Raw genomic sequence first — 27,592 nt, forward strand, 5'->3', positions numbered from 1 at the left:
CACCGCTTTGCTCTTCCTCCAAAATGTTTATAAAATATCTGCAGTTTTCCGAAATTATTTACTTTGTTCCCTTACAAAAGATTTTCAATGTTTCTTGTAATTCAAATTGTTTTTGCAATTTCAACATTTTCCCCCATCCCCAAAATATGAAATATTTTCAGCATATTTCTTTTCATCACGAATACTGAAGCTATATTTAACAATTTGTTGGTTTTCATTCACACAAAATTTTCTTTTCATCCAAAATTTCTCTGCATTTTTTAAAAAAAACATTTTTATTTTCATCCCCAAAATGCGTTTTCAAATGATTGTCATAACAATTGCACAGTACTTTAAAAGAAATCTGCCAGTCCAATGAGACTCTCTGCTCAGACTTCCTATTTACTTTTATATGAATGTGAATCTGAGGCACAACCATGTGTCACCGTTTCCCTTTATAACCTTTATTGTTGCAAGTAACCATGGTATTGACTTGGAAGTGATCGCAATGCCAGTATTGCAGCTCACATAAACAACAGAGGAAGTGCAACCATCTCAGTTGAAATGCAAAAATTCCCTATAGTGACGAACAAACTGCCCACACTGTCAATAATGGAGTTAGCTCAGGACAAAAATGCAAGCACATACTACCAAGGGTTTTCGTTCAAATTAGGGTTTCAATTACATGTTGATTGAAAATTTGAAACAAAATGCTTATTTGAAATCCTAATGCAGGCATGCTACACAAATCTAACTTTTTTTTCTGAAACTTATCATTTGAAACCCTGCCCCTACTTTGAATCTCTAACCCAGGCTTGAAAGTCTATTTGAAAATAACCCCTTTTTAAACTAATAATTTAAAGCCTTTACCCATGCTTTGAAACACTCATTTAAAAACAAACCAATGTTGGAATCCATAACCCAGGCTTGAAGCCCTAATTTCAAACCATTAACCCCTTCTTTTTTTTTTTTTTTTAAATCCAAACCCTGGCTTGAAACTAATTTGAAACCAAACACTATTTTGAAAGCCTTTCAAACCCTAACGCTAATTTGAATCTCAAACCCAGACTTGCAAGCACTAATGTGAAACAAAACTTTTCTCTGAAACCTACTTTGAAACAAAATCCTTGAAACAAAATAAACTAGGGGCCAGACCGATTAATCGGGCCGGCAGTTTAATCGGCCGTTTAGAGCCCTTAAAATCGGCCAAACTCTGTTTTGCTGATTTTTTTTCAAACAGTTTTGTTTTTAATCGGGATAGGATTTCAAATGTTCTGCCCATAATTCATGTCTTCATTGTTGTAAGCACTGAGGAACCTAAAATATATATATTTTTACAATTTATTCGGAGGTTAATCCATCATCTGAGTTTTATTCCATTTGCTTCAAAAATGCCTGTCGCCCGGGTGCTATTTGAAACCCTGCTGTGCTATAACCTAACTTTTAAACCCTAACCCAAACTTGAAACCCTAATTTGAACCCTTAACCCCGGCAACGAATGAGGCGTAGTGCGGAAATAGATTTGATCCCAATTTTTTCTTCCCTTCGGAGGATGATCCCAGGTTGTGATCCAGGTTTGCCTTGTTCAATTCAGTGGCAGCAGGGAAAACAACAGCACAAGATCTTCTTGCAAGGGTTCTCCTTCTTGTACCTGAGCGCCTGGCGCACGTGATTACCAGCGGCAACCACGTAGTCCCGGGTGCCGTGAACGTGCGCCTCGATGTGGTCCGCCTTGCAGCCCTGCTCCTCGACCAGCAGCGCCACCTGAAAGAAAAGGTCTCGCACGTCCCTTATGCGGCCCTCCAGCTCCACGAGCTGGCGCCGGCGGCTCTCGATCTCGCTGAGCGCCGAGCGGGCGCCGCGCAAGTCCGCTGTCATCAGCAGGCCGTTCCCCGCGAACACGTCCCACTTGCCCGTTTCCATCATCTCCTCGATCTGACCCCGGCTCACTTCCTTACCCACGATGGCCGCCTGCCGCTGGATGCGCGTCGTGCAGTTCTCCCGCAGCTCCATTTCGGCGCGGTTGTACTCCGACATGGCCCGGTGGAAGCTCCCGGTCAATGCGGCGTGCTGGCATCGGGCCACGCGGGCCACCACCGAGGAGTCGCCGTGCACCCGGGCCAGCTCCTCGCTCAGCCTCCCCAGCTTCTCCAGCCGGGCCATGAGCGCCTCCCCGCGGATCTTGATGGCGCGCCCCAGAGCGTTGGCGTCCCGCTTGATGCTGCTGAAGCGCCGCACTGAGGTGAGGAAGCGACTGCTCTCCTTGCCCAGACGCTTGACATCCATGGTGAGGAGCAGGATCTCCTTCCTGGTGGCCTGGACCTCCCTGTGGATGCCCTCCATAGCCTCCTGACTGCCGAAAAGCGGCACGGTAGACTCGTCCTGCACTGGGTCCTCCCAGTTTTCCTCCAGGCTGAATTTCACCACCTCCGGGGGCTTGGAGGCGATGGCGCGGAGGTCGCTCAGTCTGTCGATCATTTTGCCCTGAATGATGATTCAGCAAAGATATGGTTTACTTGGAACCGCAATGTGCTTCAACAAGGATGAAGGCCTATCGTCCAAGATCTGCTAAAACTTGAACTGCTTCATGATCACAAACATACCTGGTTGGCCAGGTCCATGAATATTGGGACATGGACACAAGTCTCATTTTCAAAACTGTTTGACTGCTTTCACAGTATTCTTTGGGATATTGTCTATCTGCATTTGGCCGAATATGAGCTGATATTGTCCAGTCCCATTGGCAGCCATGCTGAAAGTCTGCAGTTAAAGCACTTCTTGTTTGTTTTCAAATCTAATGTAGTGGTGGTGTTTAGAGCCAAAAATAAGTGAATTGTGTCCATTTCCCAATAGTTATGGGCCTGACTGTACAACTGTTTACTTGGGACATAATGTAGAAAAATAGCCTTGGATAATGTAGCACATGCATGTTGCAGGAGGAAGTAATATTGTACAAGGTCTTCAAGGCTGTACCACTTATGTTATGGTTTTACATAGTGGTGTTACTCCTGATCCCAACAATACTTTATTTTCTTAAAAAAAAAACACAATTTTGTTTAAATTCTCACTTAGGTTGTGTCCCTGTTTAATATTATTTATTTTTTTTAAGTGTATTTTTTTTTTACCGAGACTTTAATCGTAACACATTACGCGCTGAAAATCTTTGAGTAGTCCACAAGTCACGTGGGCCACATTTTTTTTTCTTTCAGATGCGACGCCCAAAAGTGAGTTAACCATTTGTTTATCTGTATATTTCACTATTTCAACTATAGGCTAACTGCGGGCTCTGAAATCTCAACTCAGTCATGCCACTAATTTTCTTAATGCTATTTTTATGTTATTTTTAAAATACATTTTTAATGGGCCACCGTATGCTAAGTGTCAACATGCTATTAGCATAAATCCCGGATGGCTATATTTCAGGTAATTGCTAATTCTTCTCTGCTAAAATCCCACTCCTGTTACTTTCAGTTTTGTTACTTAAATGAGGAGTTTCAGCACAACGAAACCGACTTTCAAAAATTAAGTTGTCTGATGGGCCGACACGTTTTGAAAAGAGATGTGCCTTGAGAAACGAGTCCTTGGTGAACTCTCACTGCACAATAAGCATCAGTTTGGCAAATAGTGAACAATTCTTCATAAAAGAGGCTTAAAGCTGTTTGTTGCCACTCCCAGTTTGAGGTTATTGTCAAAATAAACACAAAACAAAGAGAATTAACATGATGTGTACTTAAAACCACCGAGCAACTTTGCCTTAAAAATGCCCCCGCTAGCTTAAATACTAAAATACTCAAGTTGGGGGAAAAAAAAGACAGAAGTGGAATGGCCCATATACTGATTGTGTCGCTCTTGTTCATGTGTGTTGTAAACATTTCTTTACATTCGACACACTTGTTTCCGGTGACAAATGCTGAGTAATTGCGAGCATTAGTTGAATAGGAAACTGACGTGTTACTTGATGACTTGATTACCGTACTGTACTTCCTCAATCTTCGCATACAGACACTTCACGAGGTACACCTGCACACTCTACAAGGACCTTGTTTGCAACCTAAACATACAATAATAACACCGGCTTGAAACCCTTCATGGCACGGATAGTTATTGCGTTTTCATATATATTTTGTAAAGTTATGACGCCATGTGATAGTAGTGGTATTTCTATCTATCTATCTATCTATCTATCTATCTAATTCTGTATCTGTTGTATCTACTGCAGGGGTCGCCAACCTTTTTGAAACTGCGAGCTACTTCTTTGGTACTGATAGATCTGAAGGGCTACATTTGCTCAAATCGCCTTTAAGAATTATAATTGTTATGAATATTAACATTCATTTATGTGAAGACACTGGCCATCTTAATGATTTCTCCCAATAATTAGGAAACAAGTGAATATAAATATGCAACACTTTATTTATTATTCTATAAATCTCTGCCAATGTTCACATTTTCAAATAATCACATTTACAACATTCCTGGAAAATGTCAATACCCTCTTACTGGTAAGGTAATTTAGAACAGGCTAGCGGACTACTCATGTCGTCCGCGGGGGCTACCTGGTGGCCCCTGATTTACTGTATATTTTGATCTTCTCCATATATCCATATGTATCATACAGCATGTAAAGTATATTTCTAATTGATCTATTTTCTCCTGTATGTTTTGTATCAGCTGTATATTTCTGTCTTCTTTATTTATCCATATATATCGTATACACTCTGCATTTCTCTCATCTACCTTCTGTATTTTATTTACTGTATATTTATATCCTATCTATCTATCTATCTATCTATCTATCTATCTATCTATCTATCTATCTATCTATCTATCTAAAGAAAGTAGAGTATCTCTTTAGCAGACAAATTGAGCAGATTACGATTAATGACAACAAAAAATGAATTCAAATGCAATTACCTTGTTCTCTTCGACAGCTGCAAGTAACTCGGTGTTGGTTTCCTCTTTTTGTAGATTCCGTTATACGCGAGCGCGTTTCAACAAGGATGCGGAAGATAACCCCAGAGTTTATTTTTAGAATCTTTCTGTCTTGGTGCTTTAGTTGAGAAATGCCATTGCATTCCCCTGCGCTGAATTAAACAGCAACTGCCGGTGTCATCACCATCGAATCGCACCACTGAAAAAAATCAATATTATCTTTAAAAGAACAAAAAAAAAGGTAGAAGTTGTCCCCAAAAAGTTGAACTTGTCTTCTTTTGACGGCCAGCAGGGAGAGACAAATCCTGCTAAATTCACACTCAATGGCCACTTCATTAGGTACAGTCTCAAGCCTCATTTAACATCAGTGTTTATAATCGGGTTTTAAATTAGGGTTAGGGTACCAAGGAAGGTATTAGAGATGAGTAGGGTTTTAATTAAGGTGTCAAGCACGGATGAGGGTTTCAAAGTAGGGTTTGGAACCATGGTTACGCTTCGTGTTTCAAGCCTGGGTTGGAATTCTAACCAATGATTAGGGTTTCAAATTAAGGTTTCAAGCCTGAGTTAGGGTTTTAAACAGGCGTTGGGGTTTCAATGCCCAGTTCGAGTTTTGAATTAGGGTTTCGAGCCACAGTTAACAATTTTTGTTAAAGCCTGGTTTGCAAATCAAAATGTTTGGCAAGTTAACAACTCGAACTTAAGTAGATAAATAAACTGTCTTTCAATTAATTCATGGTCATTTGCCTTTATTCTAATCTAGTGTAAGGCAAAACAAAGTATAATAAACCTGATATTTTTTTTGTTGTAATTGTTTGTTGAAAAAAAATACAAGGAAAGTAGACCTATAATCAATAATGGTATTGTAAGTCACAATCGCAATATTGAGGGAAAACAAATGACTTTGTTTGATTATTTTTCATATATCTATCATGAGCAAGCCCATAAAAAAAGTCAAGCCATGCTTGAAATGCTACTTGAGTGTTTTGGTTTTTTTGGGGTGGGGGTCATGCTTGAGAATCCCAAAATACAAACGTTTTACCAGTCTGCACAACGGCAATTCATTTGTAATAAATCCGGTTTTACCGGATTTGTTTGTGTATTCTTTGGAGAACTTGGTATGCTTACACTGCTTGCAAATACCTTGCAGCGTTGAAAATACGGTGAGAACGAACTAAGAATTTTTCAAGCGCTTCCTTCAAGACACTTTTTTTGCGGCAAAGTTTCAGAACCTGACAGGAAAACTTCACAATTACTTAACTATTAACTTATTTTATTGAGTTCATTGGAGATTCCAAATTGTCTTTGATGTTCACAAAAATGCCCAAAATTGGATTGTTGAAGACCAAAATCATCTTAGATGTTTACAAAAACACATACAGAGCTTGTCAAAAGACTAAAGTGTTGACGTGGGCAAAAATAGAAACATTCGGTTCGTTGAAGTCTTGACTTGCTTTAAGTTTTATGAAGGCATTTTCACACGTTGTCTCTGAACATTCGATTCGAGGTATGTTCAACAAAATATGAAGAAGTTATTTTTTGACATGATCATCACAAAAACATAGCTTGTTTAAGACTAAGTAGTCTTTGATGGTTACGAAAATTTGTCCAAGGACACTGTCAACGTACAAACAACAAACAATTGCCCAAATGTTGCAAATGTGTTTATTTCCCTCCATATTAACGACATGTTACATTGAGGCCATGAAAGCCTAACTTTAATAGACATATTTCACGGAGTAGTCAAGATACTGTGCTAACCTGTAACTAAATAGAAAAAGTACTTAACCACTGGGTTAATTAAGTGCTTTGGTCCTAGTTGGCTCTTCTTTTTCATCAGCGGCTGATTTCGTAGACGTGATCGCCCACCTGTATCACGCCCGTCTTCTCCACGCTAAGCAGCTGTCCAAATAGCGGCGCTGACTTGTAGATGTGCTTCTCCTCGGGTTTGCACAGCCGGTAGCTGCGCGGCCAACACCAGACAACCATTGTCCAACAAAACAGAAAACCCACAACAACAACAACAACAACAACAAAAACGCTTTTCAAATGTGCATAATCTTGATTTAATTTACTCGGATGATGGTGCCAACTGTTCAAATATGAAATACACTCAATGGACAGTGAGTTAGGTAATCCTAGAAATGTCCAATATCAAAAATATATGCTATTCCTTTACTGAATTATGTGAATTATTGCCAAAATTAAAGAACTAAAAAGCTAGTTACATTCAATTTTATAACAGTTTAAATCCAATTAAAATTAAAATCTCAGTGAGATTCAAATAGCCGGTAATTCAGGAGTAAAACTCAGCGCATTGAAACCTAATCAAAATATTAGAAACGTCCGCTAACTACAAGCTCCATACCTCTTCAGTGTTTCAAGAGGCTCCTTTCTGTTGATGATCCCAGTTTCGGGGTCTACCGTAGTGAAAATGCACCTGACGAGAGGACAAAAGTTTGCGGGTCAGCTTGATAAGACACAAATTTGCTCCATTGCCAAAATTTGCTTGTGTGCAGCATATATTTATGGCCTGAATCGTAAAATAAATGAATCAGTTCATTCATCAAAATTCCTCTGTGTTTGAAAGTAAATACAGTTTAAAAAATAATCTGCCAATTAATCGGTTATTTGCTGCCAAATATCGGATTAAAGCCATATCACACTATATTTAACCAAACTATTATTTTTGAAAGTCTTAATGAAAAAACGCCACAGATGGGCGAAGAAAACTAGCATCAATGTTGCTATAGTTACAACCCTATACATAATGGATATTTGAACAAATAGTGGTGCAACACATGTAGACAGGCAAGCTAAAAAAATTAATTGAAAAAAACATTCGTTCGCCACCCAGAAGCAAAAAACATTACCTCCCGCATGACATCACCCGCCGCAGACGAACGCTGCCAATCTGGATCTCTTCCCATGAATCCTTCACGCGCACACCCACACACGGGAAAAAAAGCAAGTTGCCGGTTGAGTCGTGAGTATAATTAGTCCTCCGCCTCCGTAGCACATGATGACTTTTTCCTATTCAGGGACAGAAGGAGGCTGGTCGTACTTCGGCAAACGCCTCGCAGTCGCCGATGACGATGTTGGGCCGGAAGCGCTCCACCGTCAAGTCCTTGTCCAGCTTGCCACTCAGGTGCTTGACGGACGCCTCGGAAAGCAGCATGACCGGACCGCAGTCGGGGTATGCCACCTCCTGGACCACATCCACAAAAACACATAGAAACATTAGGGGACCCATTGCAGACTACCAATTGTGTCTTGGATTTTCCCCCCAAAATGATAAAAATACACAATTTAAATAAATATTTAAAAAAAAAAAAAAATATATATATATATATATATATATATATATATATATATATATATATATATATATATATATATATATAAAATTTAATCCCGCAAGAATCCATACATTGGAAATTGAACTAAAGTCTTTGATGTTTACGTAAACACGTTTGTTAATCAAAATCATGTGCGTTACGTTCAATGAAGACTAGATATCTTTGATTCAAATGATCAGACAGGACAACGGCCCTCCAGGAATAGGATTGAAGACCCCTGTCTTAATATAAGGCGAGTATCGACCTGATACCGATCCTATATGGTCAATGACGAATCCAAATTATCTTTGCATTTCAACCAGAACATATCCATAAGGTGAATGGTCTTTGATAGTTACCAAAACATGACATGTGAGTTCCGTTTTTTTTATTATTATTATTATTTTTTTTTTTTTAAAGACTCCATCCATCCATCCATCATTCGAAACGCTTTTGAGCTCAAGGGTCACGGACGCGAGGACTCAAAATCGTCTTTGATGTTCACAAAATACCGAAGGTGCCTTTAGTCTAATTTAAATCCTTTGAACCGACCTCATTCGGGGAGAAGGGGGATTCGGCATCCACCGACCTCCTGGCCCTCATGTGGGGTTCAAAGTGCACCAGGCGGAAGGTCTTCTCCGCATTCAGATAGCGGACTAACCAACGGGACGCTTCGTCGCCGCAGTCCCGCCCCTGGATATCAGCACCAAACACTCTGCCATCACGTAAAACAACAAAGGCGTTGAGTGCACGAACAAGACGACGATGCCATTCGAACATTAGCAACGGACCTGCAGTCCATCACGGTGTTGTTGGGCTGCTTGGTGGGGAAACGCAGCTCGGGCATGTCGGGCCCGTTCAGGCGCACGTCAGATCGCTCGCACGTCAAAGACACCAGAACCAGACGAGGCTCCTGCCGACCCGTCACCATGTGGCCGTCCTCCGTCACCACCATCCAGTGGCTGCAGGCACAACACTGCCAATGGTCTTTTGAGTTCACGATAACGTGCATCTTCACCTTCATGAAGACTTGTCTTTGAGCTCTGCTATTTCTCTAGGAATCGTTCAATGGTTGAGGTCCTGAATACATGCAAGGAAGAGTAATTGAATATAAAGCCAGGAGGTTTTTGAGATCTGCAGACTCGGGTCAAATAGCGAAACCCAGAGTTCAAACTAAACATGGTGAAGCTGCGTTTAACTGTTGTGCCGCACACAAATAGAATAAACTGCCTACAGAAGTGAAGTCAGGAATGCTTTTAAGTCCAGGTTAAAAGTGTTGTTGTTTTACACATGCTTACGATTGAGCTCCTTTAAAGCATTTTTCAAATCAAATCAATTTCCTTGGAATGTATGTTCCTTTAGTATTTATAATAAGTTGTCTATTATTTCTGTACTTTGATTTTAAAAGTCTTTAGAGCCTTCGTTTTTAAATGTACTTTTTAATCATGGCACGTGGAGTTATGTTGTATATGAAATGCGCTATATAAATAAAGCTGCCCTACCTTGCCTTCACAAGAGTTACAGGTGAGCTGGAACCTATTCCAGTTGACTTTGTGCAAAAGGCAGGTCACTGGCTGCTATCCAATCACAAGGCAGATACGGCCAAACACACGTTCACACTCACATTCCCACCTGCAGACAATCTTCAGTTGAACTAAGCACCACTGTGCAAAGCACTAACTAACTAACCCAGTCCAAAATGTAATTTATTTCTTTGTTAGTTTCTGCACAGTGATTTTAATGTTTTTTGTTTTTTTTTTAAACTCCCAAATGTTCTTTTTTTTTTCCACCCGTTTTCAGTGGGCAACGTAAACAGAATATTTATCAATGTTTTTTTTAATTTAAAGAATTTCTTAGGTTTGCTAAAAATAAAATAAAATTAAAAAAATATATACCTTTTTTGGAGGCGGGGTAATGAAGGCCACTCAAGTTTAGAGATAGCTAGATCGATACTGATATAGAGATAGACTTAGATGGATACTCTTGGACATAATAAATGTACTTTTTTGTGGTCTCAAATCGCATCAACTAAAGTCCACTCCAGCAGCCATCTGGAGGGTGAAGAGACTCACCGGTCGTGCATCTGGCCGCATTTGAGGCCCATCTTGAGGCACTCGGCGAGCGGCACCGACGCCGCTTTGCCGGACTTGAGTGGGTGAACGAGGAGCTGCGACACGACGCCCACATGCACACGCGTCTCTGGCTTCCGCAAATATTTATATCCGACGCCTAGAGCCACCACCGCGGCGGCGGCGGCGGCCCCGGCGACCAGCAGAAGCGTCGACTTGTTGGGCAATACTTTCACGGCCTCCCTTGGCTCCATTTTGGAAGTTTGCTCAGACTTCGGACTTCCACGGGGAAACTGAAAGTGTAACGTTCATGGGACTATCGGTTTTATCAGCGTCCCACTGTTGCGGTTGCCGCATACGCGACGTTCACGGACATAAACACCCTTTCCCGTTAACGGGTGTTTGAATGAGAAATTTACAGTTTTGTTGTCCATTTTATTGATAACATTTATCATATTTTTCTCCCCTTACAAGTCTCAGAATTTGCTATTATGGGACTTTTAGGGAACCAAGATATAATTTTTGAACCGATTATGTGGAATTGTGAGTTTTTTCGGAATGGATTTTGGATGGTTGTTGCACGTTCAAGGACACAAAACAGCCTTGACTTAAAGTGCAGCTTTGAATCAAGAATTTGGGTAGTTTTTTTTGTTCCACCTTAAAAACAATTACAGTACTTAACATCCAAGAAATGATCCTGCCATCTTCTGCCAATTTTTTCCACCGCTGTTAATATATTGTGTACAGTAATCCCGCAGTTATTCTCGGTAATGGGGACAGAGCCCTGTTGCAAATAGCAATTTAAAAAAAAGTCAATAATTGACTCCCCTCCCTTCCTAAAAATGTTTAGTTTACCTTAATTGTACAACAAACTATGATCCCAAAACACTTAAATATGCAGTGGTGCAGCTATGCCCATCCATCTTTTTATTTGATACTCTAAATACATTATTTTCTCAGCTCTCTCTCGCATTTATATCTCAAGACGCCACTGTACTTCCTTGACACCAATTACTACTTCCCTACTAGGCATGGCTCTGCTGCCAAGCGCAAATCGGTGGGAGTTCACGGAATATAATCATGTGCATGTTCTCCCAAGTAAAATAAAACATGCAGCAAATCATTATGTGACAGGAGCATTTATTAATCAAAATAAGTGATCCCATTGATGCATCATAAATTGCTGTGGCTCTCAAAAATATAACTTTTATTTAAAAAGAAAAAAACGTGCATATACTGTAGTTGAATAATTGCAATATTGTCATCAATAACACGCCCAAAATTACAAGAATTGACACTCGAACTGATATTTTTTGGAGGGGACTGCATTTAGTATCCACTTTGACGGATGCTCATTTTATGCAACATGACTGTGTGAGAAGAAAAGTCTTAATGTGGAAGCTACACGAGAAGGTGTGTCGGCTCAGCAAAGGTATCCCGGGAATAAGTGCTGCCAAGTACATTTAAAATAGCTCCACGTTTTTGGGGACCCAATGGGGCATTCACTGTTCAATGGATGTAACGTGGAGGGCTGACCTTCTCAGGGGGACTATTTTTGGGCTCTGACATAGATAGTCGGATCGGCTGCCAAAGAACAAACAGCAGATGCTTGGCCGGCGGGGGTTCAATACAGGGATTTGTCCAACGGATGCTCCTTCTGTCGATGGTTTAATGGCCGAATGCGGCCTTTGCGGGCAGGCCGCCAGGCCTTGCGAGCCTCGATGGGGCCAAGATGCGTTGTGTTCGTTATGTCCGACTGTGTTCTTAACGGTTTCCCGTCAAGGGTTAGCGCTAAGGGGTGTGCATCTCTCCCAAAAAATAGACGATGCGATACGTATCTCGATACGCGGGGTGCGATACAATCCAGGGACGATAAAGCGGAAGGCTTTGATTCGATTGACTCGCATCTTATAAATCAAATGGAATCATTCCACTTTCACTTCGCGATACGACACTCGGCTACTGTAGCTTTCCTCATTTTGCGGCTTATTTCGAGTCATTGTTGTTTTCGCACCATCACCCCTGCCAGGCTCTCTGGCCCACGATAATACCGACTGAGCACTTTCACATGACACTGTGTCACGCCGCTGCATGTCACGAATCTGCTGTAGGTTTTCCGGAACTGGACCTGGGTCAGAATTCCAAGGGGGAAACCATCTGGATCACGCAGCGGGTTCTATACATTCTGCATAAGATGCGTCGGGTACATAGAAACCAGAGCTGGGCAGTCCGTCCCTGGGCCGGCCCGGCCGGATGCCCATTTTTGGGGCGGAGGGGTGGGTGGCGGTTGACAAATTAAAAAAAATGGCTGGGCTAATGGGATTTTAGTCCGGCCCACTAATCGCCCCTCATGCGTTTGACGTGCTTGCGAGGTGGCCAAATTTCATCTCAGCCTACTCAGTGAAAGGCTTCTTTTTAGGCTTCTTTCTACTCCCGCGTCGGCGCGAGCGACGACTGCAGCATTGATTCACATGACCGACACATTGTGCTGTTGGCGACAGGTCTGCGACACATGCCACGCACACACTTCCCTACTTCCGGAAATATGCCGGAGCAAACCTGCTGTGTATAGTGGTTTGCTGGTATGCTTTTATTTTGAAGGCCGTGAAGGAGGGGAGGTGTGCAAAACAAGTAACTTGTTAACTGTGACTTCTGGCCGTCTGTTGGACCCAAAATAATTATAAGTACAATATGACAAATCCAACTCCGGGGCTCGCAATGGAACTAATCACACGCAGTTGGGTAAGTTGTAAAGTACTAGTGGCGCATTTTGAAGCGTGTCCACAGCGGGTTCGAATCGTAAATTAGCCAGCTGATGATCCTTAAAAAGCCTCTGCCGTTCACATCTCCCCTGCGGCGGCGTCAATCACGGACACTTTTTTTTTTTTTTCGTGGGGGGGGGGGGGCCGAACGGAGTGGGGAGTGATCATTTTTCTGAATAAGGGCGGGGGGGCCGTGGCCGGAAGGGTACCCAGGTCAAGGGTGGAGGGTCGCGGCCGGACCGGCAAAAAAGGGTCAAGTGCCCAGCTCTGATAGAAAACTGACAATTTTGTCATTATGGATTACATTTACTGATTATTAATATTTTTGGTATTAAAATAGCAAACCACGATGTATAGTGGTCCTTATGCCTAGTGGACTTTTCTAATTACAGTCTATTGGAGGCAATGATTGACAGCTTGATAATTATCCTTTGTGCTAACATGGCAAAGCCCCTCCCATCTGCCAGTGCAGACCCAGGCTAAAGATAGTCCCTAAAAATAGTCCCCATACCATCTACTACCCCCACCACTCCTTGTTTTTCTTTTGGGGAATAATGATCACTTCATGATACAACAGTACATCAGCGCACAACTACGTCGCTTATTTTGAGTGGTTCTGGTTTTGTTTTTTTTTTCATTCTGGCTACTTTTCAAATGTTTGCATTACCACATTGGCGCCAACGTCACTTTATGACACGACACTCCGCCACTGTAACTTTGCTGCTTTTCCTGACTCATTTTTTGGCTACGCTTACATGGACACATTTGTTTGGATTCAAAGCCTGATCGGAATAAAAATGCTTCATAAACACATTCGGTATATTCTAACCCAATCAAGCCCATTCCGATGAATATTTTATTCCGGATGAGAGGGGTGTTTTTTGTGGATTGATCATCCAATTGGCGCGCGTGGAAACACTTATTCCAAAATTTCGGAACAAACTGTCTCGTTTAAAAAACTTGTTTCTTTTTTTTTTTTAATTTCTAGAAACCTAGTAGAAGCAGAGTGAAACACATGGCGGAACTGAACCGGTACATTTTTAGTTCCATGTTAACTCGGCGTAACAGCGCAAACTGCCAAAATATGTTAAATAAAGCTAACGCTTAAAGCACAGATGGCCGGAGCAATGTTTTGTTGACACGGAAGTCGATACAGCTTATTCTACTAATACTATTTCCAATATTTTTGCTCAGTCTGCGTATGTGAAAATAATTTGTTCCAATGAAAGTGTAAATCATGAACAGTCCTAATCGGATCAATATTTTGTGTGCCCATGAAATCAGTGCATCCCGATCATAACTTTAATCCAGATTAAAGAAATTTTGTCTATGTAAACGTAGCCTGATTTTATTCCAGGTTTATTATTTTCACGTTTCCAAGTTGTTATCGCGCCGTATCAACCACTCAATTCATGATACAACTTTGCGTTACTGCAACTCACTTTGTCGCTTATTTCCAGTTCCGGTTCTCATCAAACCACCACCCTAGAGACTCTTTAGACCTGTTCCAAATATTTCCAGACTGAGAGGACGCTTATACACCTTCGTGATATGACATTGCATAACTGCAACCTAATTTGAAACCCTGAAGTTTGCCTGCCTGACGAATACCTGAAATCCAAACTATCAAGTTGATTGCGTTTGTTTTTTTTAGCACCGCGAGTTGACCGACCGTCGTTCTGTCGTTTTATCGAATGGTTACCATCGCTGCAACTTTGTCGCTTGTCTCGAATCCATCCTTCAGTTCGTCTACGTGTCAGAGACCCCAAATGTCGCTATTTCTGTTTTCAAGCTACACCTTTAGTCCAACTATCAAGTCCACTTTGTTAGCATAGCACCACAAGTTTGAAATCTCCCCCCCCCAAGCACGGGTGGTCCGCTTTTCATGTACTTTTTTGCCCCTACACAGAGCTGCGTCTCATAAACATCCGGAACGGCGAGAGGATGTCCAGGCGCTTCTTGGAGCGCCGGCGCGGCGTACACACGCAACCCGTGGACGCCGTCTCCACGTAGCGCCTCCTTCCCGGCGGCAGGTAAGCGTCAGTTAAGCCCAGCTCCCGGGGGACGGCCCCGGAGCGGCGCCGCGGCCTGCCCTCGCTTCGGTACCACAGGCATGAGCAGATGGTCTGGAAGTGCAGCACCTCCGTGTAGACTTCTTTCGCCTTGGGCGTGGGCGGCGCCGAGGCGGCCGGCGCCACCAGGCGCGCCATCTCCGAAGCGGGCTTGCCGCCGCCCGGCGGGGCCGGCCCGTGCCTCAGGGCGTCCCTGCGCTCGTCCTCGGCGTTCATGGTGAGGAAGCGCAGCACCACCAAGTTGAGGAAGGCGCCGATGACCGTCAGGCCCGTCAGGATGTAGACGAAGCAGAAGGCCACGTAGCGCGGCTCCTTCTGCAGCGCGTCGTGGCGCTGCAGCGCCACGTAGTCGCCGAAGCCGATGGTGGTGAGCGTGATGAAGCAGTAGTAGAAGGCGTGCAGGAAGCTCCAGCCCTCGCTGCGGGAGAAGGCGGCCGCCCCCACGCACAGGGTGCCCGCGCAGGAGAGGAAGCCCACCGCCACCATGTTGGCCATGGAGACCTCGGTGTGGCGCAGGGCCAGGCACTTCTTGGCTCGGTGCAGCAGGTGGCGCACCAGCGTGTTGATGCGCTCGCCCAGACTCTGGAACATGACCAGGGTGAGCGGGATGCCCAGCAGGGCGTAGAACATGCAGAAGACTTTCCCCGAGTCCGTGCTAGGGGCCGCGTGGCCGTAGCCTGGGGGGAGACACAACATCATACATCTTGACCGGAACTAAAAATTGCGTTGTTTTTTTTTTTTTTTTTTTGCGTTACGTCGTCCGTGTTTTTGTAATCCACAAAGGTTGAATCGAGGTTGATTTAAATGGGGTGAAGGTCATCCATTAAAGCCAATTGTCCGTTACAGTGCAGTAAAACCCGCCTCCATCGCGAAGGTTACAATCCAGGTCACTGCTTCAAGGCGTGAAAACCGCGATATAGAAATATGGAATTGAAACCTGGCTTGAGAACATCATTTAAAACCCTAATCTTTGCTTGAAACATACAACCCTGATTTTAAATTCTTGCTTGAAATCCTGCTTGAAACATTCAACCATAATTTTAAATCTAATACTTGCTTGAAATACTCATTTAAAACCCTAAAATTTTCTTGAGACCTTCACCAGGATTGATCACCGTAATTTGAAACCCTAACCATGTCTTCAAACCCCAATTTTAAACAATGACCCTTGTTTGAAACTCTAACCCAGCCTTGAAACCCCAATTTTAAATTCTAATATTTGCTTCAAACTTTCACCATGATTTAAAGCCCTAATTTGCATCCCAACCCTGTCTTGGAACTCTAATTTGAAACCCTAACCTTGTCTTGAAACCGTAATTTAAAATCCTAATCTTTGCTTGAAACGTTCACCATGATTTAAAGCCCGAATTGGAAGCCCAATCCTGGCTCGAAACACTTACCACGTCTGGAAACCGTAATTCGAAACACTGACCCTTGTTTGAAACCCTAACCCAGGCTTAAAACCCAAATTTAAAACCTCAAACCTTGCTTGAAACATTCACCCCAATTTAAAACCCAAACTTGAAACACTCACGCTATCGTGAAACCCTCAAGTTTTGACCCTTGTTTGACCCATTAACAGGACTTTAATCCTATTTTGAATGCCGAAACATGTCTTGAAACCCTAATTTTAAACCCTAATCTTTGTCTGAAACATTAAAACCCTAATCGTGAAACTCTCATTGGAAATACCGACTCTTGTTTGAAACATCAGGCTTGAAACAACTAATTCAAAACCCCAATCCATCCTTGAAATATTCCGCGCCGACTTAAAACCTCACCTTGAAACTCGACCCTGCTTGAAAGCCTGATTCCAAACCCTAACATCCCGCCTCCCTCACTCACCTATGGTGGTGATCACAGTGATGGCGAAGTAGAAGGAGCCGGCGAATCGCCACTGCACGCCCGCCTTGTGCGCGCGCAGCTGGGCGACCACCTGCTCCAGTTCGTCGAAGTTAGCCCGGCTCAGGTTGAACTTGCGCATCATCTCTTGACGCCGTACCTCCAGCCGCCGCTTGTGGCCGCGCTCCTCGCGGTACTCCAGCGTCTGGAACACGGCTGCGCCCACCACCAGGTAGGTGAGGATGCTGACGATGAGCGCCAGGGTGCGGGCGTTCTGCCGCTTCATGGCGGAGGAGGGAGGGGGTTGGGTGGGGGGGCGGCGCGGGGAGGGCGAGCCGGCCGGGAAAGGGCTCTCCAAGTCGGGGTGAGCGTCCGGGCAGCACCGCTGCCGCCACCGGAGCGCTTCCTTCACAACCTTCTCCTCCTTCTCCCTCCGGTGCACGTCACCGGAGTGTTTTATCATCAGCGTCTATTTTGGAGGATGACACGAGTGAAACCCCACATTAAAAGACGAAGAGGAGGAGGAGGAGGAGGGAGGGAGGAACCCGAATGTAAAAAAAGAAAAGAGCAAATATTGACCGTGCAGGTTGTCTGTCAAGTTGCAAGCTACTTAACGGACGCCAAAGTCAATATTGAATCGACACTCCCGTTTCCCCCCCCCCCACACAAATTAACATATTTTTTCCCTCTCTGTTTGGTCTAAACAAGTAACCTCTGACGACCTCATTTCTTTGAGTGTTTTTTTTAAAGCCAGAAAGTTGCCATTTGAAATGGTGAAATGGATATGTATCCAAGTTATTATTATATAAGTTATTTATCATCTTTTTAGCTCTTTCCTTTCCATGAGTCTGTGTTTGCAATGTGCTTTTATTGGGGGCGGGGGCATTTTCACATTGACTTCATATCTGGTTCATTTTTAAAGCCTTGCCCATCTGCATTATCATGGGATCGTCTTCTAAATGTAGCACTGACAGCTTTTGTCTTCATCCACGGGAAGTAGCCAGTGCCAACAGTGTATCAAACACACACATACGCACAAACGCGCACTCTACAAAATGATCCCCCAAAGTGTCAAATTCACTTTGCAAAAAAGGGTTGCAAGCAAGAGTAAGGTTTCAAGTTTGGTTTTCAATTCATGGATAGGGTTTCAAGTGAGGGTTACGTCTCAAATGAAGGTTTCAAGACAGCTAGGGTTTCAGTATTTTTTTATATTTATTTTAATATAATATAATATTTTAAAAAATGTTCTATATTTTTTTTTAGTATTTCAAATGAGGGTTTCAAGTCATGGTTAGGGGTTTGAACAAGGGTTAAGGTTTTAAATTAAGGTTTCGACTTTTAAACCAAGTTTCGGGGTAGGGTTTAAGTTCATTCCAATTTAAAAAAGGATAGATTTTAGCCAGGTTTAGGGTTTCAAGCCAGGGTTAGGGCTTCAAGTTAGGCCATGGTTAGGGTTTCAAGCCTGGGTAAGGGTTTCAAAGAAGGGTTGGTCTTTCGAGTCAAGATTAGGATTTTAAATTATAGCTAAGTTTGGGTTTTAGAGTAGGGTTTCAAGACAGGGGTAGGGTTTCACAGTAGGGTTTCAAGCCAGTGTTAGTTTTTCAGAGTAAGGTTTTAAGACAGGGTCAGGGTTTTAAAGTAGGGTTTCCAGCCATGTTGCCTGTTTTAAACTTTCAAGCCTGGGTTCGCCTTCCAAAAGCCTCGGTTAGGGCTTCAAACGAGAGTACGAATTAGGGTTCCATGCCAGCATTAGGCTGCCAAATTAGCATTTCAATCTTGGGTTAGGGTTTGAAGAAAGGGGTACGGTTTCAAATTAGGGTTTCATGTTCTTCCTCCGGTAACAAAAGCGACAACAAACAAAACAAGTTGGAACAAGTTTTATTCGAATGCGATGAGATTCAAAAATGAAGCTGTTGGGCCAACGTAATAATACAAATAAAATAAGACTTAGATTTGGATTTGGTTTTAGTTTTACGACATCAAAACACACACACACACACGCGCTCACAAGTGTGTGCACTGTACAGTACGGCCATTTGAGTGCTTGGGTAGGCTTTGGCGTTACAAGGCCTCAAATTCGTCGATCCTCTGCTTGGTGTTTCCCATGCGGATCTGCCTCAGCGTCTTGTACTTGTCTCGGCCGGCGCGCACGTTCTCGGCGTGCAGCAGGTCGCTGGCCGTCTTCTTGTTGTGGTCGCGAGACTCCTCCAGCTCCGAGCTCAGTGCCTGACCAGGGAAACAGGTCAAACCCGGACATGAAGTCAAAGGTGTCAAGTGAGCGGCAGGTCATTGAACGCATCGCTTTCAAATGCTAATTTGAAGCCCTAATACTTCGAAACCGTAACCATATCTTGAAACCCTAATTCAAAACCCGAACCCTATTTAAAAACTTAAACCTGGCTTCAAACCCAAAAATGAAACCTAAGCCCAGTTTGAAACCCTATACCTGTCTTGAAACCCTACTTTGAACACGCTAAACTATTCTAAAACCTTGCTTTGAAACCTTAGCCCTGCCTTGAAAACCCAATTCAAAACCCCAGCACTATTTCGACTTAAACCTGGCTTCAAACCAAAAATGAAACCTAAGCCCGGGTTGAAACCCTCTACCTGTGTTGAAACCCTACTTTGAAACATTAGCCCTGGCTTGAAACCCTAATTCAAAACCCCAATCCTATTTCGAAAACGACCAAAAATGAAACCGAACCCCGGTTTGAAACCCTAACCCAGCTTCAAACCCAATTTTGAAATCCCCAATGTAGCCTAAAACCCTACTATGAAATCTTAGCCCTGTCTTAAAACTCTAATTCAAAACCCTAACCCTGAGCGGCGCGGCGGCTCACCCTGAGCTTGGCCTGCAGGCGTTCATTCTTCTCGGCCTCGGTGAGCCTGTCCTCCTCACGGCGGTGGTCGTTGATGCCCTGCGAGTGCAGCTCGGCGCTGTAGGTGCTGTTCTCCTCGCTGTGCTCGTGGTCGCTCTCGCTGTCCGAGGAGGACGAGGAGGCGGCGACGGCCGCGGGGCTCGAGCCGGTCATCACGCTGCGCAGCTCCTCCTGAGTCTTCACCAGGTTCTCCTCCACCTCTTTAGCCTGGCGACAAGCAACTTTCACTTTCAAAAGCCACATTGGGCCGTGGATGTCGCCCTCTAGTGGACGTCTGGAGCGCCGCCCTTCCCGCGATAATGAAGGATTTGCACTTCTCGCCACTGTTGGTAGCTCACCTTGCAGTGCCACGTGTCCGCCTCCTCCTCCTTCACCCTCTTGGCCTCCTCCAGCAGCAGGATTTTGGCGCTGTACTCGGCCAGCTCCGTGGCCTTGGGGAAACGGACGCGGGAATAGCTGGCGCCACTGGTTGAACGCAACGCTAGGGGAAAGTATCTCGTGGAATCTCACCAGTTGCTCCTGGCTCTTCATCTGGTCCTCAGCCTGCCTGGCCAGCTCTTCCTTGGCGATGATGGCCTCCATCCTCTCGGCCTCCAGCCGGGCCGCCTCCTGCTCCACCTTCCTCCGTTCCTCCTCCAGCCGCACGGCCCGGTCCAGCTGCTCCTGGAGCTCTGCAAGGCGGGTAAGCGGGTCATGTGCTGTGTCATCAAAAGTGAGGCAAATACTTGTGTGCACACAGTCGCATTCGGCGCAATCGCTACTAACCTGAGGATGAAAAGCACAAAGCCAGCAAAAAAAATAATTATTTCACTCTTTTGTTTGCAAATGCTTTTAAATGTTGTATTTGGAATTATGTGAAGCACATTGAGTTACCCGGTGATTGAACCGTGCTATCAAAATAAAGCTTCCTTGCCGTGACATTTTGGTGCAGAGGAGAAAATTGATCAAGGTTATGCTAAAATCTATTTCCACAAAACTTTTTATAACAGCGAATGACTGAAAAGTCACAAAATTTCAGTGTAGATGCGATTGCGGACCAGGAGTTACAGTCTGCTTGCATCGGGGCCAAGTGGGTGGAACGTTTGACTGAGCAAAGCGTGCTCGCTAATAGGGTTGCAACCATTAATTGATGAATCAAAAACTAATCGATTATCAAATTAAACTATCTTTTTTTTTTGACAATCTAGTAATCATTCAGACACCTTGTTTGATTTAGAATTGTCGAAATCCTGGAAATGTATCCTCTTTAGAACAGTAAATCTCAGATTTCTGTAGTAGTCGACGGTGAAAGCAGACTGATTATTGTTAGTTTTTTTGTTTTTTTTCTTTTGAAATAAGACATTTGCAAACATCTGCTTTTACTTTGGAAAACAACGATCAACATTTTTGCCGATTTTCTGACATGCTGCGGACGAAACTAGTAACTGATTCATTATAATCATCAGTGCTTTTTCTGTGCTGTCAATTTGAAATGATGTCCGGTTTTGGAACAAAGGGATAGAAACGGAGATGTGTTTTTTCAATCCGATTAATCGACAAAATAATCGGCACATCCTCACCCCTCTCGGCTCTCTTGGTGGTCTCCTCGTACTGCTGCAGCTTGGTCATGAGCTCGCGCTTCTCCCGTTCCATCTGCTCCTTCTCGAGCTCGATGGCCTCCCTCCGCTTCTTCTCGCTCTCCAGCTGATCGCGCTCCATCTTCTTCTGGAGCCGCTCCTCCTTGGCCTGGGCCTTCATCTGCTGCACCTCGATGGTGTCCGTCTTGCGGCGCCGCATGTACAGTTCGTGGTTGCCCATGCACAGCTGCAGGATGCGCTTGTTGACGCGCAGACGCGGCGCGTAGAAGATGAAGTCCTTGAGGAAGGGGAAAAAAAAAAAAGGCGTTTATGTGGCCGTGTCTTTGATGGGTTTTTTTCCCCGCAGGTGAATGGCTTTTTGTTCCTGATAGCGAGTGATTACGCCTGCCTTCCTTTGGCGCTAGCCCATCAGCTCCTTGCATAACCTAATGTTGGACCCACCTTTGACTTGTTTGTGTCTTTGATGTTTACATCGCTTTTCATCCTGCCTCCCAGGAAAACATTTGACCGCTGTGTCCCTTCTGCGCTCTAAAATCAGCTCCTCGCAGACTCCAACATCCTGCCCACCTATGTCTTAATGTGATTAGCGTAGCCGTGTCTTTGAAGTTTCCCCCAAGGGCCCCCATTTTTTTTTGACTGATCGCATCCATGACTTCATCCATTGTTCTCCTTTTTGTGCTAGTCAATCAGCTCTTTGCCTGCCCTAGTCTGTGTCTTTGATGTTTTTATAGGGCGCGTCACTTTTCTTCTTGACAGCCAGTAACTACTTTCCCCACTGCTCTCCTTCCGTGCTAGCCAAACAGCTATCCTCATGCCCCACCCACCTGTGTATTGTCTTTGTGTAGCCGTGTCTTTGATTATTTCCCCCCCCAGCTGAATCTTTTTGTCTGCCTACCAATCACTACCTTGTCCGCTGTACACCTTTGATTTTAATTGGTCAATGAACTCATTACCTGCCTTTATATCCTACCCACCCGTGTTGCTTAGCGCAGCTGTGTCTTTGATGTGCTTCCTGCTGAATAACATTTGTACTTGCCTATCAAGATAATTACTACATTCCCCACTCTACTCTTTAATTGGATCCAGCTAATTAGCACTTTACAAATGTTCGACGCACCTTTGTCTCATGTGCGATTAGTGTAGCCGTGTCTTTGATGTTTTTTCCTGGAATAAAGTACTTACAGGGGATTTCTTGTCGATGGGCTTGATGATGAACTTTTTATCGTTAAAAGAAATGTTCCTGATTTCACTCCAGGGAAATCCGATTTTAGGAGTCATCCTGAACGAACGAAATGGAAAAAGTTAGTAATCCTAAAATTGCACTCTAGTTTTTTTTTTTTTCCTCTTATAGAGCGACAGTGTACATTAATGAACATTTCAATGAGAAAATGTAAATGTACGCAATTATAGTCAAAATTTTAATTGGGAGTACCCCTACCAGAAGGAACATTACAGGAAAGTTAACAGGAAAGCTAAATACAAAATGCAGATTACATTGAACTAATTACCCTGATAAGAAAAAACTGACTGACCAAATGAAGTCCTTTATAGTGGAATTTCACAATCTCCTCTAGCAGCGCCGCTAGTAACCCTTGTTGCGGCCGCTATAAATTAAGTGTAGGGAATCTGTGACGGATTTTATATACAAGGCAACAGTTCTTAAAAATAATGAGGTGTGTCCATCTTAGTAGGTTATACTCATTCAACTAGTTCACTTGTTCTACTATTCACCCCGCACGGTGAAAGGTTATATTGTGATAATTCATAAAGCAGTCTTGTTAATTGGATCTTCTAACGCAAAAATTACATTTCTTTGACAGTTTGCGGAGGGGTAGGCAATGGCAGAAGAAAAAGTGATCACATTTCAGTGCGGGTCTAGTCAGGCCATCATAACTTTGCAGGTTGTGGTGAAGAACCACAAGTAAGAGTTCAATGACCTCACCAAAATACATAATGCGGTCAGCAGGATGAGGTCGACAACCGGCGGTGCGATGACGGCGTGTGTGGGTCAGCGCGTCAACACACACACATACACAAAGGAACCCACCTGTCCTCCTTCTCGTAGATGTTGAGGCCCAGGGCGTCCACGCCCAACCACAAGTCGGTGCCCTTCTTGTTCTTGATCTCAAAGTAGTTGACGCCGTACATCTCCAGGTCCTGGGCGATTTTCAGGTACTCGATTATGGCCTCGTCCCTGCACGGGATAGACAAATGTTCACGCTGTTGCGAGAAATAACAAACTTTGCTGGACCAGCAGTAATTTTAGATATGTGATTGTTTTGACACTTCGAGCGTGGCATTGTACTGACGATTGTTTTGACATGAGAGACTGATTTTTGTTTGACCATTTCTAAAACGAGAGAGCGATTGTTTCGACCATGAGTGAGTGATTGTTTTGACACGAGAGCGTGATTTTTTTCTTTTTTACATGAGAGAGTGATTGTTTATAACACACCAGAGAGTGATTGTTTATAACACACCTGAAAGTGATTGTTTGAACAGCACGAGTGAGTGACTGTTTATACACATGAGAGTGTGATTGTTTAGACCAGGGGTTTCTAAGTCCAGTCCTCGAGAGCCCCTATCCAGTCTATTTTATATGTGTCCCTGCTCCAACACACCTGATTCAAATAATCAGCTCATCAACAGGCTTTGCACAAGGCTGTTAAAAACCTCTTATTTTAATCAGGTGTGTTGGAGATAGGGACACATATGAAACAGGCTGGATAAGGGCTCCCGAGGGTTGGAAAACCCTTGTTTGGATTATACCGGAGAGTGATTGTTTTGACGACACAAGTGTCCGATTGTTTTGACTGCATGACAGAGTTAATATATTGTCTATGAGAGTGATTGCTTTCATCACACAAATGAGTGATTTTAACACAAGAGAGTGATTATTTTATTTACAGGAGTGTGTGAATGTTTTGCTGACACAAGTGTATGATTGTTTTGGCTGCATGAGAGTGATTGTTTTGACGACACAAGTGTATGATTCTTTTCACCGCATGAGAGTGATTGTTTTGACGACATGAATAAGCGCTTGCTGACTACTCCAGTGCGATTATTGTCAACTACACAAGTAAGTGATTGTTTTGACAGTACGGGTGATTGTTTTGGCGACACCAGAGAGAGATTGTTTTGACTACAGAAGATTGACTATTTTCAACTAAAGGAGAGTGTGATCCTTTTGACCATACAAAAGACCGATTGTTTTCGCTACACGAGAAAGTGACTGTTTTTGACACCTTACACATTATTTATCCTACAGGATGTTGCACTCAAGCAGATGAACCAGCAGTCGCGAAAACCCGAACTTGGCGGAGGTCTTCAAGTGAACCTACTTGAGCATGCATCCGTGCTCCTCGTGCCAGACGTGGATCTTGTCCTCCCATTGTGCTTTGGACAAGCTGTGTTGCTCCAGGACTCTAAGGAAGTTAGCAGGTTAGCATTGCTGCGCTCGTGCCGTTGTAGTCTTCAGGCGTCCTGCATTCCCTAACCTGCGCGACATGAGGCGCTCCGAGGACATGTAGCCCGGGTGATGCACCGACTTCTTGTACTCGCCATATTTGGCCTGTATGGCGTAGGAGGCCAGGAGCACGGCCGACTCGGGTGGACAGTAGACGTCCTCGTTGAGGATGTCCTCCTTCACCTGCAGGTAGAAGAGCCGGCGCGTCACGTCCTGGATCAGCTCCTCCGCCACGTCCTCCGGGTAGTACTTGGCACGCAGCTTGAACTGCAGCGGCGTCTCCTTGCGCACGTCCTGGGACATCACCTGAGGAGGTAGGCAAACATTTGTTATTGCTTTCTGTCGTCTCTGTCCGTCTCCCCTCGGACGATTACCTTTGCGAAAATCGTATTATGAATGCGTTTGGATTCACAAAAACATAAACAAAAGAACCTTTTTGTCGATGTTGAGCCAGGTGAGTAAACCTTTTCCATCGACAAACTGGAGCCCAAAGTACCAAATCTCACGCAGTCCGATTGTCCTGGCCACCTTAAACAACAACAACAAACATTTTAATAACTGTTGAAAACTTCTCACCCCTTACTATTCTTACCAAAGATAATTTAGCTTTGAACCACAGTCATAGTAAACCATATCCATTTTTAGGTATAATCCTGAAAAGGAAACAATTAGTGATTATGTCAAATGCACACGATCGTGGTCGTTTTGACAGCACGAGAGTCACTGATGTGGTACATTCAGCAAGTTACTTCCAAATTGTAATATATTACTTGTTACTTGCATTTGGAAGTAATACGTTTCTTTAAAATATTGTCTGTGCAGAGTAAAAAGTATTTTTTTCTTTTTTTAAAGCTGTGATTAATTGATTTATTTATACTTTTGACATCTTAAAATGAAAATGTGACATTTACAGCCATATCTGGTAAAGTTCATCTCTATGGTGGGAGATCATTACCTTTGATTAATATTTGTATCAAAAACAAGATGTTTTTCTTTTTTTTCTTTAAGATATTTGGTCCAGTAAATAAATACTGGATAATCCCAGACTGTACATCATAAATAAAATTATCAACATACTCAAATTAATTTACACATAAAGCAAAGATAAGTTTATATTGCCAATATATGTTCCTATTATCAATACGACAATGTATTTTTTGATGTATTGAATTGACAATTGATCTAACAAAAGAGATAGATGGATAGATAAATAGATAGATAGATAATGATTCTGTAATAAAAGCAAAAGCATTATTGATAAAGTATGTAAAGTAAAAAATCCATCGACCTTAATACATCGTTTTTCTTTTTTCTTAAACAAAAACTAGCAAAACACAATTCCAAGTTCAGTTAGTTGTCAGTCTCCCTTGTTACATGGAGACAAAGTTTCGAGGTGGCTTGAATGAACAAATGGAAATGACAAACGAGCACATAACTCTTACTTAATGGGGCGTAATAGTTATTCCGATTGGATCCGCCGAAGCGTGACATCATCGGCCAGTGCGGGCCTTTCGTCCGGAGGCGGACTGATTTGCATCTTATTAGCTAACAGCCAACCGGAGTGGTCCGCGTTTTGCATAAGGCGATTGATGGCGCATTCATTCAAATCATATCTAAAAAGCACATTGACTCTTGATTTTTCACAATTCGAAACGCAGCTTTTCACTTCGGTTTGTTCCTGCATGTATTTTGCATTTTTTTTGGGGGGGGGAGAAGGGGGTGGGGGGTTGACGCTGGATCCCCTTCCTCACGCAACCCATCCATTTCTTTCTTTCATTTTATATTTCGGGCTTTGGCCCATTAAATGGCTTCTTTTTAGGGTATCCCATGGCATACTCTCTATTGTTCCTGTATCCAATAGTAATCAACATTAATTCTTTTTATGAGCCAGTTTGCTGGATGAATATTTTTACAGCAGGCCTCCAACCTGGTCAAAGAGCTGCTTCCCAGTCGTGTTGGGGTGGAAGGAAAACTCCAACTCAGCATCCATGGTGGTGACGCGAACGTTGACCTGCGGGGGAAAGGTTGTTCAGTCATGTGACATAGTGACACTCTTCACACTTCTCTTATTATACGTGCCACCTGATGTCTAGATTCAGGCCAGGCACCTTCCTCAAACTTCAAAGCGCACACACGCCATTGACCAACAGCAGAAATATTGATTATTACGAATGAAAAGCGTGAAAAACGGCGTAAATAATTGCCTTTCAATGTGGAAGTGGATTGCTCATAAGCCATAATTGCTCACTATCTCATTAGACTTTGGACTGCGGTCACCAGGCGAAAATAGCACAGCGGTCGCTAACAACAACTCGCCGGCATTAGTGTTAGTCTCCTCTATTTTTTTTTTTTTTTCCTCTTACACTTTTGCTTGTGCAGCAAAGCAAAACGAGGGTTACAAATAACAAATAACGAGGATGAGAAACGGCATGTGACCCCCACCCCCCCCCCGCACCCACAAGCCGTTCCTCCCCGGTTTCGCTTACGCAATGATTTTATGAACTCGCGCTAACGCACGCCCCAGGCCGTCATAAAGATAAACCCAGTGGAAGTTGGGCAACAAAAAGTGGAACTCTTTCCATCATCATCACCTTAGCTCCGCACGCATATATGTAGACCTGCCTACTAGTTCCTTCTAGTTAATAATTCCAAAACCACAAGACAAAAAAAAAATCAATT

The 27,592-nt window shown here is 43.5% G+C and overlaps 4 protein-coding genes and 2 long non-coding RNA genes across 7 annotated transcripts in view; 2 read left to right on the plus strand and 4 right to left on the minus strand.

The window, feature by feature from the left end:
* stx11a (syntaxin 11a) lies at window positions 1–5,080 on the minus strand. 2 transcript variants are annotated; one of them, XM_086048586.1, is made up of 2 exons: window positions 4,894–5,080; window positions 1–2,463 (listed from the first exon to the last, which is right to left on the minus strand). In XM_086048586.1, the coding sequence occupies exon 2, from the start codon at window positions 2,455–2,457 to the stop codon at window positions 1,570–1,572; it is 888 nt and encodes a 295-aa protein (XP_085904712.1). In that variant the 5' UTR covers window positions 2,458–2,463; window positions 4,894–5,080; the 3' UTR covers window positions 1–1,569. The 2 variants fall into 2 exon arrangements, with proteins under 2 accessions (XP_085904712.1, XP_085904711.1); XM_086048585.1 differs by lacking the exon at window positions 4,894–5,080 and adding an exon at window positions 2,583–2,726.
* On the plus strand, window positions 3,101–17,285 carry LOC147137329 (uncharacterized). The gene is made up of 3 exons (XR_015089220.1): window positions 3,101–3,203; window positions 7,950–8,104; window positions 14,987–17,285. It is a non-coding gene; the product is annotated as an uncharacterized LOC147137329 (long non-coding RNA).
* Window positions 6,560–10,653, minus strand: marc1 (mitochondrial amidoxime reducing component 1). Its single transcript, XM_086048583.1, has 7 exons — window positions 10,319–10,653; window positions 9,038–9,208; window positions 8,799–8,961; window positions 7,973–8,116; window positions 7,782–7,843; window positions 7,277–7,348; window positions 6,560–6,871 (listed from the first exon to the last, which is right to left on the minus strand). Exons 1-7 carry the CDS (start codon window positions 10,567–10,569, stop codon window positions 6,745–6,747), a joined length of 990 nt encoding a protein of 329 aa, XP_085904709.1. The 5' UTR covers window positions 10,570–10,653; the 3' UTR covers window positions 6,560–6,744.
* On the minus strand, window positions 11,506–17,452 carry kcnk3b (potassium channel, subfamily K, member 3b). The gene is made up of 2 exons (XM_086048589.1): window positions 16,995–17,452; window positions 11,506–15,826 (listed from the first exon to the last, which is right to left on the minus strand). Exons 1-2 carry the CDS (start codon window positions 17,275–17,277, stop codon window positions 14,979–14,981), a joined length of 1,131 nt encoding a protein of 376 aa, XP_085904715.1. The 5' UTR covers window positions 17,278–17,452; the 3' UTR covers window positions 11,506–14,978.
* Window positions 17,328–25,232, plus strand: LOC147137332 (uncharacterized). The gene is made up of 3 exons (XR_015089221.1): window positions 17,328–20,552; window positions 24,716–24,888; window positions 25,103–25,232. It is a non-coding gene; the product is annotated as an uncharacterized LOC147137332 (long non-coding RNA).
* ezra (ezrin a) overlaps window positions 18,854–27,592 on the minus strand; it is a 10,433-nt gene continuing 1,694 nt past the window's right edge. The window contains exons 2-12 of the mRNA XM_086048582.1: window positions 26,841–26,924; window positions 25,346–25,441; window positions 24,945–25,219; window positions 24,789–24,872; window positions 23,495–23,641; window positions 22,630–22,726; window positions 21,430–21,724; window positions 20,381–20,541; window positions 20,209–20,301; window positions 19,832–20,077; window positions 18,854–19,217 (exon numbers count right to left, since the gene is read on the minus strand). Coding sequence (XP_085904708.1) covers window positions 19,053–19,217; window positions 19,832–20,077; window positions 20,209–20,301; window positions 20,381–20,541; window positions 21,430–21,724; window positions 22,630–22,726; window positions 23,495–23,641; window positions 24,789–24,872; window positions 24,945–25,219; window positions 25,346–25,441; window positions 26,841–26,924 — 1,743 coding nt within the window. The 3' untranslated portion in view covers window positions 18,854–19,052. The remainder of the gene's footprint in view (window positions 19,218–19,831; window positions 20,078–20,208; window positions 20,302–20,380; window positions 20,542–21,429; window positions 21,725–22,629; window positions 22,727–23,494; window positions 23,642–24,788; window positions 24,873–24,944; window positions 25,220–25,345; window positions 25,442–26,840; window positions 26,925–27,592) is intronic.

Source organism: Filicampus tigris, chromosome 13, assembly GCF_054856515.1.
Source record: "Filicampus tigris isolate MCC_2025a chromosome 13, RoL_Ftig_1.0, whole genome shotgun sequence".
Lineage (NCBI taxonomy): Eukaryota > Metazoa > Chordata > Actinopteri > Syngnathiformes > Syngnathidae > Filicampus > Filicampus tigris.

Excerpts from the sequence above, each read along its gene's own strand:
- marc1 (XM_086048583.1), bottom strand. The coding sequence starts at position 10,569 with ATGGAGCCAAGGGAGGCCGTGAAAGTATTGCCCAACAAGTCGACGCTT. Across the intron at positions 9,209-10,318 it reads TGCGGCCAGATGCACGACCG|CCACTGGATGGTGGTGACGG; the intron begins GTGAGTCTCTTC and ends TTGTGCCTGCAG. Across the intron at positions 7,844-7,972 it reads ACTGCGAGGCGTTTGCCGAA|GATTCATGGGAAGAGATCCA; the intron begins GTACGACCAGCC and ends GTGCGCGTGAAG.
- kcnk3b (XM_086048589.1), bottom strand. The coding sequence starts at position 17,277 with ATGAAGCGGCAGAACGCCCGCACCCTGGCGCTCATCGTCAGCATCCTC. Across the intron at positions 15,827-16,994 it reads CACTGTGATCACCACCATAG|GCTACGGCCACGCGGCCCCT; the intron begins GTGAGTGAGGGA and ends GTCTCCCCCCAG.